The sequence below is a fragment of the Anabrus simplex genome, chromosome 1 (assembly GCF_040414725.1).
Source record: "Anabrus simplex isolate iqAnaSimp1 chromosome 1, ASM4041472v1, whole genome shotgun sequence".
NCBI classification, from domain to species: domain Eukaryota; kingdom Metazoa; phylum Arthropoda; class Insecta; order Orthoptera; family Tettigoniidae; genus Anabrus; species Anabrus simplex.
The window spans coordinates 589,292,228-589,305,488 of NC_090265.1; the positions used below are offsets into that span (position 1 = coordinate 589,292,228).

The 13,261-nt window shown below is 37.3% G+C and overlaps 1 protein-coding gene across 1 annotated transcript in view; it reads left to right on the plus strand.

Annotated features, from left to right (window-relative positions):
- The window catches only part of LOC136857165 (sodium-coupled monocarboxylate transporter 1), a 116,280-nt gene that overhangs the window by 48,705 nt on the left and 54,314 nt on the right, over positions 1-13,261 (plus strand). Inside the window, exon 8 of the mRNA XM_067135596.2 lies at positions 9,545-9,685. Coding sequence (XP_066991697.2) covers positions 9,545-9,685 — 141 coding nt within the window. The remainder of the gene's footprint in view (positions 1-9,544; positions 9,686-13,261) is intronic.

The following is a 13,261-nucleotide window of genomic DNA, read 5'->3' on the forward strand; positions in this document are numbered from 1 at the left end:
TGGGCGTGGTCAGGAGTTGGATGGGTTGCCACGCGCTGTTGGTGGGGGGTAAGGGAATGGAGGAGCGGAAAGGAACTGGCCACCCTACCGCACGTAAACTCCGGCTCAGGAATACCTCTGCGGAGGTTCGGACCTGCCTTCGGGCAGAATAACCCTTACCTTACATATCAGAATTCATGACATCAAAATACTGGTAAGATGACCATAACAAGCCTCAAATGAGGTTGTCATATTAGATGAATCACTTCTATAACATAATTATCTGAATCAAAGCATTCATATTTTAAAATCTGACTCATGAGGTTATAGAAGAAAATCATGAGCACAATCTCTTGACCTCATTGTTGAATAAAAATGTATTGAAAAGAGATCAATCAAACATCATTGGAGTATCACAGTAGACGCATGTCATTATCATGAAATTCATCAATAATATTTCACAAGATTTCCAACAAACTTTAATTTTCTATGGTCAGGCATTCCCTAATTGACACTAGCAATCATGAGCGTGAGTGCATCCCAAATTATCAATCATCGTCTTGTTAGTAAATATCATAAAATCTTATAATCATCCATAACAATGCTCATCCCAGTCAAAGTAATTGTTGAATCAATAACATAGGTGTGGTATTCCACACAGAAAAATCGAAATATGACAATCAGTAAACAAAACTTCAAACAACGCTGCAATACTACAACACCTGTGCATATCTAATACATATCTGATAACACTCAAAATTATTAACACATTTAATATTAGGGTACGCTGGCCTATCTGTTGATAATTTAATTATAATGATGATTATTAGGCTTATTTTGCTTCCCACAGTCATCCCTCATCAACAACAGGGAAATCATCATCACCATCATCATCATCATAGGTTGTTCTGCCATCCGGCAGGTCCAGTCATGGCATGACCTCCATATCTCTTGATCTTGTGCCCTTTTCTTCACTTCTGCATAATCTTCCTTTCTCTTTTCTAATGCTGTCTAATAAGTGGTATCGTCTCCTTCCCCTTCCTCGTTTTCCTTTTATCATCCCTTCAATTGCTACTCGTAGTAAAGTGTTGTGTCTTAGATTATGCCCTATCCAATTTTTCTTCCTATTTCGGATTATGATCAGCATGCTTCTCACTTCTCCCACTCTCTTCAGAACTTCCTCATTTGATATTTTATCTTCCCACTTTACTCCTTCAATTCTTCACCAAATCCACATCTCAAATGCCTCTATTCTTCTCTGTTCTTCCTTCATTAATTTGCATGTTTAAGCGCCATATAGAGCTATACTCCATACGTAACACCTTGCAAGTCTCTTCCTCAGATCCTCCTCTAGCGGGCCACAAAGCAGTTTTTTCTTCTTGTTGAACCTTTCCTTGGCTAAGGCAATTTGAGCTTTTATGTCTGTTATAGAGTGAAGGTCTTCAGTCACAATACTTCCAAGGTACTTAAACTTATTCACCTGTTCAATAATTTCTTCCCCTATCTTGACTGTTGCTTTTTTACCTTTACCTCCAAGTATCATGAATATGGTTTTCTTTTTGTTTATGCTCATTCCATACTCTTCACACTTTTTGTTTAATTCTCACCATCCAAGCATTCACAAATAATTTCCACCAAGTAAATATTAAACAAAGTTGGTGGTAAGCAGCAACCCTGCCTAACACCTTTTCCCTGTCTGATTTCTTCTGTTAACTCTCCAAGTGATACGTAAAAACCTTTTAAGTGATAAGGCGACTGTAACGTCTTAGTACAAGTTTCTTTTAAAAATTCATAAAAAATACAAAATTACAGTAAAATATATCATATTACATATATTTTTATTCATTATAAACTAGAGAATGTGATTATGTAATAATATTGGGTACACGTCTTGATTCCATTTTATTGGGGGTGGTGAATTACAATTGTTCACTTTTGAAAAAAAAAAAACAATGTTTCAACTTTCATTGTACGCAGCTTCAGAACTATCAAAGACCAAAATAAAAGGTAAATGTGTAAAATGTTCACCATTTTGTTAGCAACAAAACACTTAGAGTACATATTTACCGTAAAACTAAAGAACAGAAAGTTATGTACTAAAAACCAAAACTATGTACATCTCTTCAGGCATAATTCTTTACTTCGAGTCACTTGCAAGAGTTTTTCTTTTCTTCCCCTTTACAATGGGCCTGTAGAAGTGTTTCAGCTTATGGTAGCAAGTAGGATGAATGCCACAATTACACTTAGGGAACCAGAATTTGCTTTTTTTTTTTTTTTTTTTTTTTTTTTTTGCTAGTTGCTTTACGTCGCACCGACACAGATAGGTCTTATAGCGATGATGGGACAGAAAAGGCCTAGGAGTGGGAAGGAAACGGCCGTGGCCTTAATTAAGGTACAGCCCCAGCATTTGCCTGGTGTGAAAATGGGAAACCACGGAAAACCGTTTTCAGGGCTGCCGATAGTGGGGTTCGAACCTACTATCTCCCGAATACTGGATACTGGCCGCACTTAAACGACTGCAGCTATCGAGCTCGGTCCAGAATTTGCTTTGCTTTCTTTTTATCACCCTCGTTTTCTTATGAGTCACCACTCAAAGAAACTGCTCTTGGTATTTCATCATCTGGCAAATCACTGTCATTACTGAAAACATAATTTTCATAATCTTCTTCTAACATATCCCAAATATTTTCAGAACAACATGGATCGCACATTTTAGTTTATTGAAACACTAACCAATCAAGTAGAACAACAATAGAACACTGTTATGCGGTGTGGCACTTTGAGCGACTGACATTAAGATTTGTTTTAGACAGTAGATAAGCAAAAAACCTATTCAATAATTCAGCTAGATGAATCAAAATAGCCAATGAACTGAATTATTGATTAGTGCAAAGTTTGACTATATTCATTTAGTGGTTGCCCAGCAACACGGCTCTAAAGAAATAAGTCGTTAATAATGAATTTATCATTTCACAAAGGCATAAATGAGTCGTTATTAACGACTCATATCACTTGGAGGGTTAAATCTCCTCTTATTCTCACTCTTGCTGTTTGGTTGTAATATAATTCCTTGATCAGTCTTCTCTCTCTCTCTCTCTCTCTCTCCCTCTCTCTCTCTCTCTCTCTCTCTCTCTCTCTCTCTCTCTCTCTCCATTCCACTCCATGTTTTTTAAGTATCTCCAAGAGCTTATCCCACCTCACTTTGTCAAATGCCTTCTCTGAGTCTACGAAGACTGTGTATATTTTTCTATTCTTCTCTATGTACCTTTCTCCTATGACTTTTAGTAAACCAATGGCGTCCCTTGTGCCTACTCCATGCCTAAATCCATATTCTTCACCAATATAATTCTCCATTCGTCTGTAAATCCTTCTGTTTATTGCTCTTAATAGTATTTTAGCTGCATGAGAAGTTAAACTTAGTGTCCTGTGTTCTTCACATTTCTTACTATTTTTCCTTTTTTCTATTGGTATTATTATATTTTCCAGAAAATCTTTTGGCCATTTCCCTTTTAAGTATATTTCTTGACAAAGTTTTACAAATATATCTTTTCCTTTCCCCTGCAGTACTTTAAGTAGTTCAACTGGTATTTCATCTACACCAACTGCTTTACCATTCCTCATTTCCCTAGTAGTTGCCTCTATTTCCTCTTCTAATATACTGAACCCAATCTTATCTTCATTTATTTCATTTTCCTTCTACAAATTTATACCACTCTCGACTGGTCTGCTGTTCCAATCATATAACCATTCTATGTACTCTTTCCATCGTTCCTTAACTTTTTCAGGCTCACTTACTAACTGTCCATCCAATGTTTTAATCTCAGTCATTCCACTTCCATTCCTTTTATCCTTGAATGTTAATTCCATAGCTTCTTTGTACATCATGTCATATTTACCTTCACTTTCCAACTGTTCTATTTTGCTGCAGGTTTCTCTGATCCACTTTTCTTTAGTATGTTCAGTCTCCCTTCTTAATTCATTATTTAATTTTCTATACATCTTTCTTCCTTCTTGAGGTTTACATTTTTCCATTTTCTCCTTTCTTCCATTTTGTCCAACATTTCTTCAGTTACCCATTCCTTTCTAATTTCCTCCTCCATTTTGTTCCTAGAACTTCTTTTGCTGTTTCTTTAAGATTGTTTCTAAATCTCTCCCATTTTTCATTAACACAGTTAGCCTCATTCTCAGTTTATAATCTTTCAACAAGCCTCTCTTCTAACTCCACAACATTTTTGTTTTCTTTCAAATTTTCAAGGCATATCATTTCATTGCTCTTACTTATCTTAACTCTTTTTAATTTAATGTACAGTTCTGCAACAACTAGGTTGTGATCAGAACATATGTCTGCTCCTGGGTAACATTTTGCATTTTTTAAGCCATTCCTATATCTTTGTTGTATCGTAATATAGTCTATTTGGTACCTTTCATTATTAATACTGGATGTCGAAGTATACCTCCACCTTTTACTATTTTCAAACAATGTATTGCCAATAACAATGTTGTTTCTTTTACAGAAGTCAACTAACATCTGGCCTCTGTCATTACTAACTACGAGCCCATATTTCTCAGCTATTTTGTCTTCACGTCCTTCTCCAACAATGGCATTCCAATCTCCCATTATCACCAAACATACTTTCTTAATTTCTCTTCCACTAATCTCTTCTGTTTGGTCATAACATTCCTCTACCTCCTCTTCTGGGTGTTGACTGGTTGGCATATAAACTTGAATTATTACTAAATCTTTCTGATCACCTTTCAATCTTAGCATAATTATTCTCTCATTTACATATTCTATCTTCAACACTTTTGGCTTTATATCTTTCTTAATTAGTATTCCTACTCCATGTTGTCCACTACGCTCAGCATCTGAGTAATATAGTGTATACCTCCACTATCCAGTTCTCCGCTACCTCCCCATCTCACTTCACTCATGCCTAGTATGTCAAGTTTGTTTTTAGCCATTTCTTGTTTAGCATTTTCCAATTTTCCTTGCTGTAATAAAGTTAGTACATTCCATGTACCTATCCTCAAAATCTGTTTACTTTTTCTAGGTCTTTTACTCATCCTTCCTTCATCTCTATTAGAAAACCTCGACGTATTCCCCTCCCAGAGATCCGATTGAGGGGAAGTTTTACCTCCGGAGTCTTTTATACAGAGATCCATCGCCATGAACTTCTTGGGACGATTTCAGTGGTGGTTTCCCGTTGCCTTCCGCTGACCTCCAAAACCTGTCTGCTCACCGACTCAGTTTCCCACTGGGGTTGGTTACCCAACCTTTCACGAAGTTGCTCAGCTTAACAGGGGCACCACGTGTAGGTAGGAAGTTGGAGAATTGAGGTGACAGAGGCTAAGAGGACTCTTGCTGATTTCTTATAATTGCATATCACCCCCATTTTTTTTGCCAGAGTCTCAAGGTGTTTGTAGAGACTCCCCCAGGTCATCTCCCAGGCCCAATAGGGATATAAGTCATAAGATAAATTATTCCAAACAGCTCATGTCACAAAGAAAAGCATGATTCTTTAAAGGATTGTATGCAATACTGCCATCCTTTTGTTTGATTATAACTGTTGAAGTGCACTCCTACAATAATAAATTAAGAATGAAGTTATATAGGGAATAAGTGATGATTGAGTTTCATGTTATTAAATCTGCAAAATATTCTAAACTTAACTGAAGACACTTTCTAACACATAGCTATTACAAAAAAAAAAAAGCCTGGATAACAAAATTAAAACATGTGATCCAGTCAAATTGCAGCAACAGCATGCATGAAAGAAACCAAATCTACTTGAACTACTCTACAAAAATAGAGTTTTGATTACAACAATATCTACTTTACTTAGAAATAAAGGAAAAAGATAAATGTGATTTTTTGGTACTCAACAGGTCGCATGAAGATTACATGAGTAGGCTGTGCCTGGTAAACTTGAAATCTCCCTGTGTCTTGTTCTCATAATACACAACAATATCCATTTTATATCAGCAATCAGGAACTGATCCAACAAGGAGATGATTGATTGTCACTTGAAGTTCTCTTCTTTCTTGATCCCTTGGGTACTGAATGCAGGATCTTGTAGATTTATCTGAAAGTTTACAAAATATCTTAGTGAAAGCTGTTCCACTTAAAAGCTGATGAACAGTAAATGAATGAGAATGAGAACACATGTTCTGCTTATATAGATTTAATCAGATGCACAAGAGAAAAACTACTTCCTCTTATTAAGAATGTTACCTTCATAAGTCGTCATCTACTGTTTTTGCAAAATAGCTATATCACAGTGCTTTGAATATTCACTTGAACATCATCTTCCCAGCCTTTTCTGAATTACCCGGTATGGCATTTTGTATGGATTTAGCCCAAATTTTACGCATAGATGCCTTTCCTGACAACAACCTTATGTTGGAGGGATGTATTCACTACTGCATGTTTCTGTAATGGATTGTAGTGTGATCAGTGGCGGCGATAAGGACCCCGAGACCCCGCGGTTGGACCATGGGTTGTGACGGGCCCATAACTGTTCCTTAATTCAGTAGCTGAAGAGTGACTTTACATATTGATAGAGCTACAGCACACATCACAGTATTATTTGTATTAAAGAGGGTTATTCCAAACTTAGGCCATCGTAGTGCAGAGCTCCTTTCATCAGTAGGAATACGGCAATTATTTCTAAAAGAATGGGGCTGTTCAAATAATAAATATCCCTTGCTGCCACTCACAACAATCAACAAGGCTTTTGAAGTAATTAAGCCAGTTCTGAGAACCCAGCAGTCAGCGAAGATGTGATAACAAAGACATCCTCCTTATCTAAACTCTAAATACTGAAGATTCGAGCCTGTTTATAACTCTCAGCAGTTAGTGTAGCTAAGTAGGCCTATAGTGCATGCTTCAGTTGTAAATTATTTAGTCCTAGGGATGAGATTATTTCTTAAAATCGTCAGTGTGTTTTGGTTACTATAATTGGAATAGTATTTCTTGTGTGTGTGAGTGTTTGAACCATATACGCGTATTATTTTTAATTCTTCCAGATTTGAAAAATAAATTATGTAATAATAATAATAATTATTATTATTGTTGCATTGTTGTTGTTCATTTTAATAACATACAAGCTTGTACTATGAACTTTCCTTATCAGGAAACGAGGATCCCATTTTCAATTATTGCGGGTGGGGGTAGCTCCTTAGTGCCGCTACTGAGTGTGATGTGTTGTATGTAAATGACGATGTGTATTAGGACAAACAAAAAACATCCAACCCCAGGCTAGAGGAACTAACTATACACAGTTAAAATCCTCGACCTGGCTGGGAATCAAACCCAAGGCTTCATGAACTAAAGGCTGCTGTGCTGGCCATTCAGCCAAGGAGCCAAACAGAATATTCACTTGAACATGACACTGAAATTAATATAGATGTTGATTCCCATAGGGAACCTGAAATAGTTGTCCCAAATTAATAAGTTTATAACACCAATATAATTGGTCCACTATTGGACATTATAAATTCTCCAGCTAACTCATTCCTGGTTGCCAGCATTTCACCCCAACAACATCTATATCATCCGATGGCCAGGTAGCCATCAGTTTTTGAAAATGAGACAAAGTCTCTCATAGTGTATTGGCACTGCCGGTGGCTCCAAGTAGCCTATGCACGGCCTACATGGTATGCACTAGACATGCGTCTTGGTAGTTGTGCTATTTACCAACTGATGAGCCCAACTCAGCACACCGGGGCAAAATGCTGGCAACCAGGAATGAGTTAGCTGGAATATTTATAATGTCCAATAACAGACCAATTATATTATTGGTATTACTGAAATTCATTATATGTGTAGCAATGGATTTATTTTAGCACAGTCAAGTTGCACTATACCATGGCTGTTAGTTAATATTTTTTTGTCATAGGTGAATAAATACATGGAGTAAATTAGAAAGGCTATGCCACAGACTAGTACTGATTAACTAGGATGAAAAAAAAATGAAATGGCGTATGGCTTTTAGTGCCGGGAGTGTCCGAGGACAAGTTCGGCTCGCCAGATGCAGGTCTTTTGATTTGACTCCCGTAGGCGACCTGCGCGTCGTGATGAGGATGAAATGATGATGAAGACGACACATAAACCCAGCCCCTGTGTCAGCGAAATTAACCAATTAAGGTTAAAATTCCCGACCCTGCCGGGAATCGAACCCAGGACCCCTGGAGCCAAAGGCCAGCACGCTAACCATTTAGCCATGGAGCCGGACATTAATTAGGATGACACTTGAAAGAACAATAGCAAAGACATGATTTTAACATTGGAAAGTTGACAGTCAGTCAGCTGGCTATCACAGGCAAGGATAAAACAAGATTGAAATAAAAGAATAAAATAAAATAAGGTAACCACAGGTATTACGCACTAAATTATTGATCGGGCTTTAGATATGATCTAATAAGGGTGCAATACATATAAAGAAAAGGAAACAAGTCAGTGTCTTTTTCTATGATAGCAAGGATATTGTATACAAGGAATTCATTTCCTCTGCCAATCTGCCAACAGATTTGAAGAAATGTTACCCAAAGTTTTCAAAGCACTTAATAGCCTCAAATCAAATATGGACAATCAGAAGATCATGAGCCAATAAAAGACAGATCACCCAGCTATCACTTCCAACTTGTGAGAAGTTTGTTAATATAAACAAAGCTAATTCACTTAATCTGATCACTCACTGTATTAACATATTTTGCTCTGAGTGACCACTTTCTACACTTAAAACATGAACTCTCACTGCATGATTGCTGGTTTTTTTTTTTTTTTTACAATTTGCTTTGTCACCCTGGCATAGATAGCTCTTATGGCAACGATGGGATAGGAAGGTGCCAGGAATGAGAAAGAAGTGGCCATGGCCTTAATTAAGGTACCACCCCAGCATTTGCCTGGTGTAAAAAATGGGAAACCACGGAAAACCATCTACAGGGCTGTCAATAGTAGGGTTTGATCCACTATCTGTCAAATGCGAGCTGACAGCTACGTGACCCAAACTGCATAGTCATTCACTTGGTACAAGATTGTTACTTTGATTACAAGAACTATTCAAAAGGCTAAAATGCAATATAATGATAATGTTTTGTTTAATGTCCCCTTTATTACTATAGTTGCTAATGAACAATAGAGTTTTAAAATTTTGTCCTACTAGAGTTCTTTAATGTACCAGAAGTCAAAGACAATGATAGTTTTTAAACACCCTCAGATGCCAAATTTCAGTGGTGATTTAACCTGCCAGCTTGAGAACAAGCCTTTCTAATACTCCTACATCTATTAAACTGATGTACAGTTTCAGTTTTGAGTAAAGGTAATGATGTTTAGTTTCTCACATTCTACCACAGCTGTTTCAGTCTTAATCCACAGGCCAAACTCCCTCCCATCTCCTCCATTTTTCACATCCTTCCACCCACCTCCCTCATCCAACACACTTCCTACAACAACTTTGCTTCAGTGGGATTTTATTTATACTAAGTTTAGTTCAGCATGGTTCTACTGTGGAAATTTAGATATTACATGCCCTAAATATCTCACTGTAAAATGTCTTTCCGACAGCATGGATCCAAGCCCATTTTCGCGACTTACATTTTTGACTACTGTGGTTGGTACTACCTTTACCTGGCTGGCAAGCTGTGGTACAAACCAGTCTATGGTGCAGAGGTTCCTTGCAGTTCCAAGTTTATCTGCTGCACGATGGTGAGTTAAACTCTGTTATATTTTAATCACACAAGTGTGGTAATGACTTCAATTACAATGAGTACCGGTACCACTGGTCTTAATGTCTTATTAGCACACCTCTAAACAGTAAGTTATAGCCTATACAAAAGTAGATTGAATATGAATGATATCAAGAAATGGACAATAACCTCATATCTCATTTTTTTAAATTTGCTACTTGCTTTACGTCACACCGACACAGATATGTCTTATGGCGACGATGGGATAGGAAGGGCCTAGGAAGTGGAATGAAGCAGCCGTGGCCTTAATTAAGGTACAGCCCCGGCATTTGCCTGGTGTGAAAATGGGAAACCATGGAAATCCATCTTCAGGGCTGCCGACAGTGGGGCTCGAACCCACTATCTCCCGATTACTGGATACTGGCCGCACTTAAGCGACTGCAGCTATCGAGCTTGGTTCTCATATCTCAATGACTCACAGTAATGCACTATGCACGACTAGATTAGGAATCTTTTACGGGTGTCACGTAATTCCTGCATTGTTAACCTCTATTCTTGAATGTATCTCTAGCCCGATATATCTTATGCTTCATTTGGTGAAGGATTAAAAAAATGGAAAACTGAAAACAAGAAAAAAGAAAAGAAAAGACAGAACAATGAAATAATAAGAAAAATATGCAGATATTATCTAAAAAATCAACATTCATATCAGAAAAAAAACTTTCTTATATTAACATGTGAATTTTTGTATACTACCCTTTATAAAGTTATCTCATAGGAGAACTCTAGTGTAGATTGTGTGCACAGTGCAGTACTGATATACTAACAAAGCCTCAAGTAAATATGCGGAACAAGTTCTTTTGTGAAGATCGGGCAATAACTTCTAGCGTCTCTCACACATGTCACCCCAGAACCAGCATTATGCTGCATTCTGAAAGTTCAAAACCTTTACAATGATAAGTGAGAAATTAGTGCATCTAGTGATATATGGTATGGAAGAGTGTAGACAATTGAAAAAATGCAAAATTCAGATCTGCAGTGTCATGTTAGGCTCCACACTGCTGCTGCTGCCATAAAAGCCAAACTGGAGGAAATGCACTGGACAGCACTGGATCACCACCTTATACTCCATATTTGTCACCATGTGACTACCATTATTTGGATCCCTGAAAATGACTTGAATGAAAATATATCCAATGACAAAAGGTTCAAGATTCCATGTGCAACTGGCCACGTGCTGTCCAACAAACCTGTCAACTGTCAAGTGTGATGGAAAAATGTGTAGAATTTAATGGAGGCCATCTAGAAGAAAAGTTTTGAGTTTGTTTTAATATATAATAATATAATGAAGAGGTTTTTCTAAATGTCTCATTCATATTTGATCAACCAATAGAAACTTTTTTTTTCAGCTAAGGTATTTTTGAAGACATTACAGCTACCATGGATCATTTTAGGTTTTATAATAATATTAGTTTTATTTCCAACTAACTAGTTTTATAGTTTTCTGGAGATGCCAATGGGCTGGAATTTTGTTCCACAGGTGTTATTTTATGTGCTGGTAAATCTACTGACATAAGGCTGGTATTTGATCACCTACAAATATCAGTGGACTGAGCCAGATTGAACCTGCTCAGAAGGGCAGTGCTGTATTGTCTGAGCCATTCAACCTAGCTTATTGTGGGTTTTTGGTATAGGATTTAATACCAGATGCCCTTCCTGATGTCACATGATTTTTTCAAATGATAATCCTTCTCCTGAATCTGCCAGGATTCCAACCTTGTTCATCTGGATGGATAGCCAGCAGCAAAGCTAAAATACTAATCATCTCACTAGCTCCCCTCTCTAGGGGTAGCAAGCCAGTTTACCATAGTTCACAGTGCTCTACTGCAACATCTGCAGGCTCATGCATCACTTTATTTCATTACAGGATAATATAATGTAATAATGTAAGAAGAAGAACTAATACTAATATTGTGCATCTGTATTGTTCCAAACCTAATATTTATATCACTAAAGAATGATAGAGCACAATAAAAACTCTCAATCTTCAAATTATTAAATGAGTGTTTTATCACTGTTCCATGAAAAGAAAATATTGAATGACTTCTCCTTAAACACCATAGTTCAGCATAGTTCACAGTGCTTCTACTGTACATCTGTAAGTGCCGGCATCATTTTATTTCATCTCTTTAAGTTTCTTGTGCTAAAAAGTAAGGAAAGGTTTGCAGTACATAACTTAGCATTCCATCACTCTTCTTTATGGTGTGTTAGTGCACATAAAAGGCAGCTGTTTACTTTTCTCAAGTTCCATAGTGATTTTTTTCTTAGCATGAATGGAGTCTCCATTCCAAGTAGCTATATTGCTCACATGTTATCAGCTTAGCAGTACCAGTATAGAGATTTCAGTTTAGATGTCTCTATAGAACTAACAGGTGTATGCATAAGTTTTTGCTGGTTTTTGTGGTAAATAAAACACGTAATTTTCAAGGGAGATTCATTTTTGTGTTTATTCAAAATATTGGCCATCAGCTTCTACACACTTTGCCCATCCTTCAGGTAAGTTATGAATACCATGCCAGAAAATCTGCTTGCCTTTCGCGACAAACCAATTTTTGAGCCATTTTCCAACTTTCTCGAAATTACTGAAGGGCTACTCTGCGAGCATGTGCCCCATTGATGTGAAGAGGTGATAGTCAGATGGCGTCAGGTCAGGGAAGTACAGCGGGTGCCGAAGGATGTCCCATCCAAGCGATTTCAAGGCGTCTTTCACTTTGCCACATCTTCTGACCCATTCCGTTCATCTTTCGTTCAATATGTGACTTAAATTAATAACTTGTTGGTGATAGCGTTGTGCATTCATGGTTTCACTGGGCTTCAAGAGTTCATAATACACAATACCATACCAGAGCGCGCACTGTCTTTCACACCGAAATCGCTACGTTTAAATTGTCGAAACCATGTCTTATGTGTTCTAATCGATGGAGCGTGTTCGCCATATGTTTATACCAGCAAATGATGACTTTCTATAGCCTTTTTCTTTTGATTAAATAAGAAAAGAAATGCTTGCTGCAAATGTTCTTTTTCAGGCAGAAACATCAACATGATCACTGAACGATACAACACAGACGCTAGTGTTTGGCAGACTCAACTTGTCTGTGTTGGTATGTTAATGTCAGATGAGCAAACTGACGTATATGTCAAATTCATATGCTATGTACTGTTTGCTGGTGCCATCTCTTAGTGAAACCAGAAAAGACTTATGCATACACCTGATATTTTCAAACGTTTCCATGAATATCTTTTCACCAGCTTGTGATAGTGGTGTCCCATGGTGAGACCCCTCCCCCAGTCTAATCAGAATGTTCTGGCACAGTAGAAGTATGTCAGTTATAGATAAGCTTCACAACATTCTGCCTGTCTTCTGCCTTAACATCTTCATGGATCCTTGTATTTCCTTCTGGCTGTTATTTATATGCTTAGACTCTACAATTGATACATCAATTTATGAATCATTATGCACTAAAAACTTCTTCTCACTAGACGCTTAACCTTACATTAACAAGTAATAATATTATTATTTGCTTTACGTCCCACT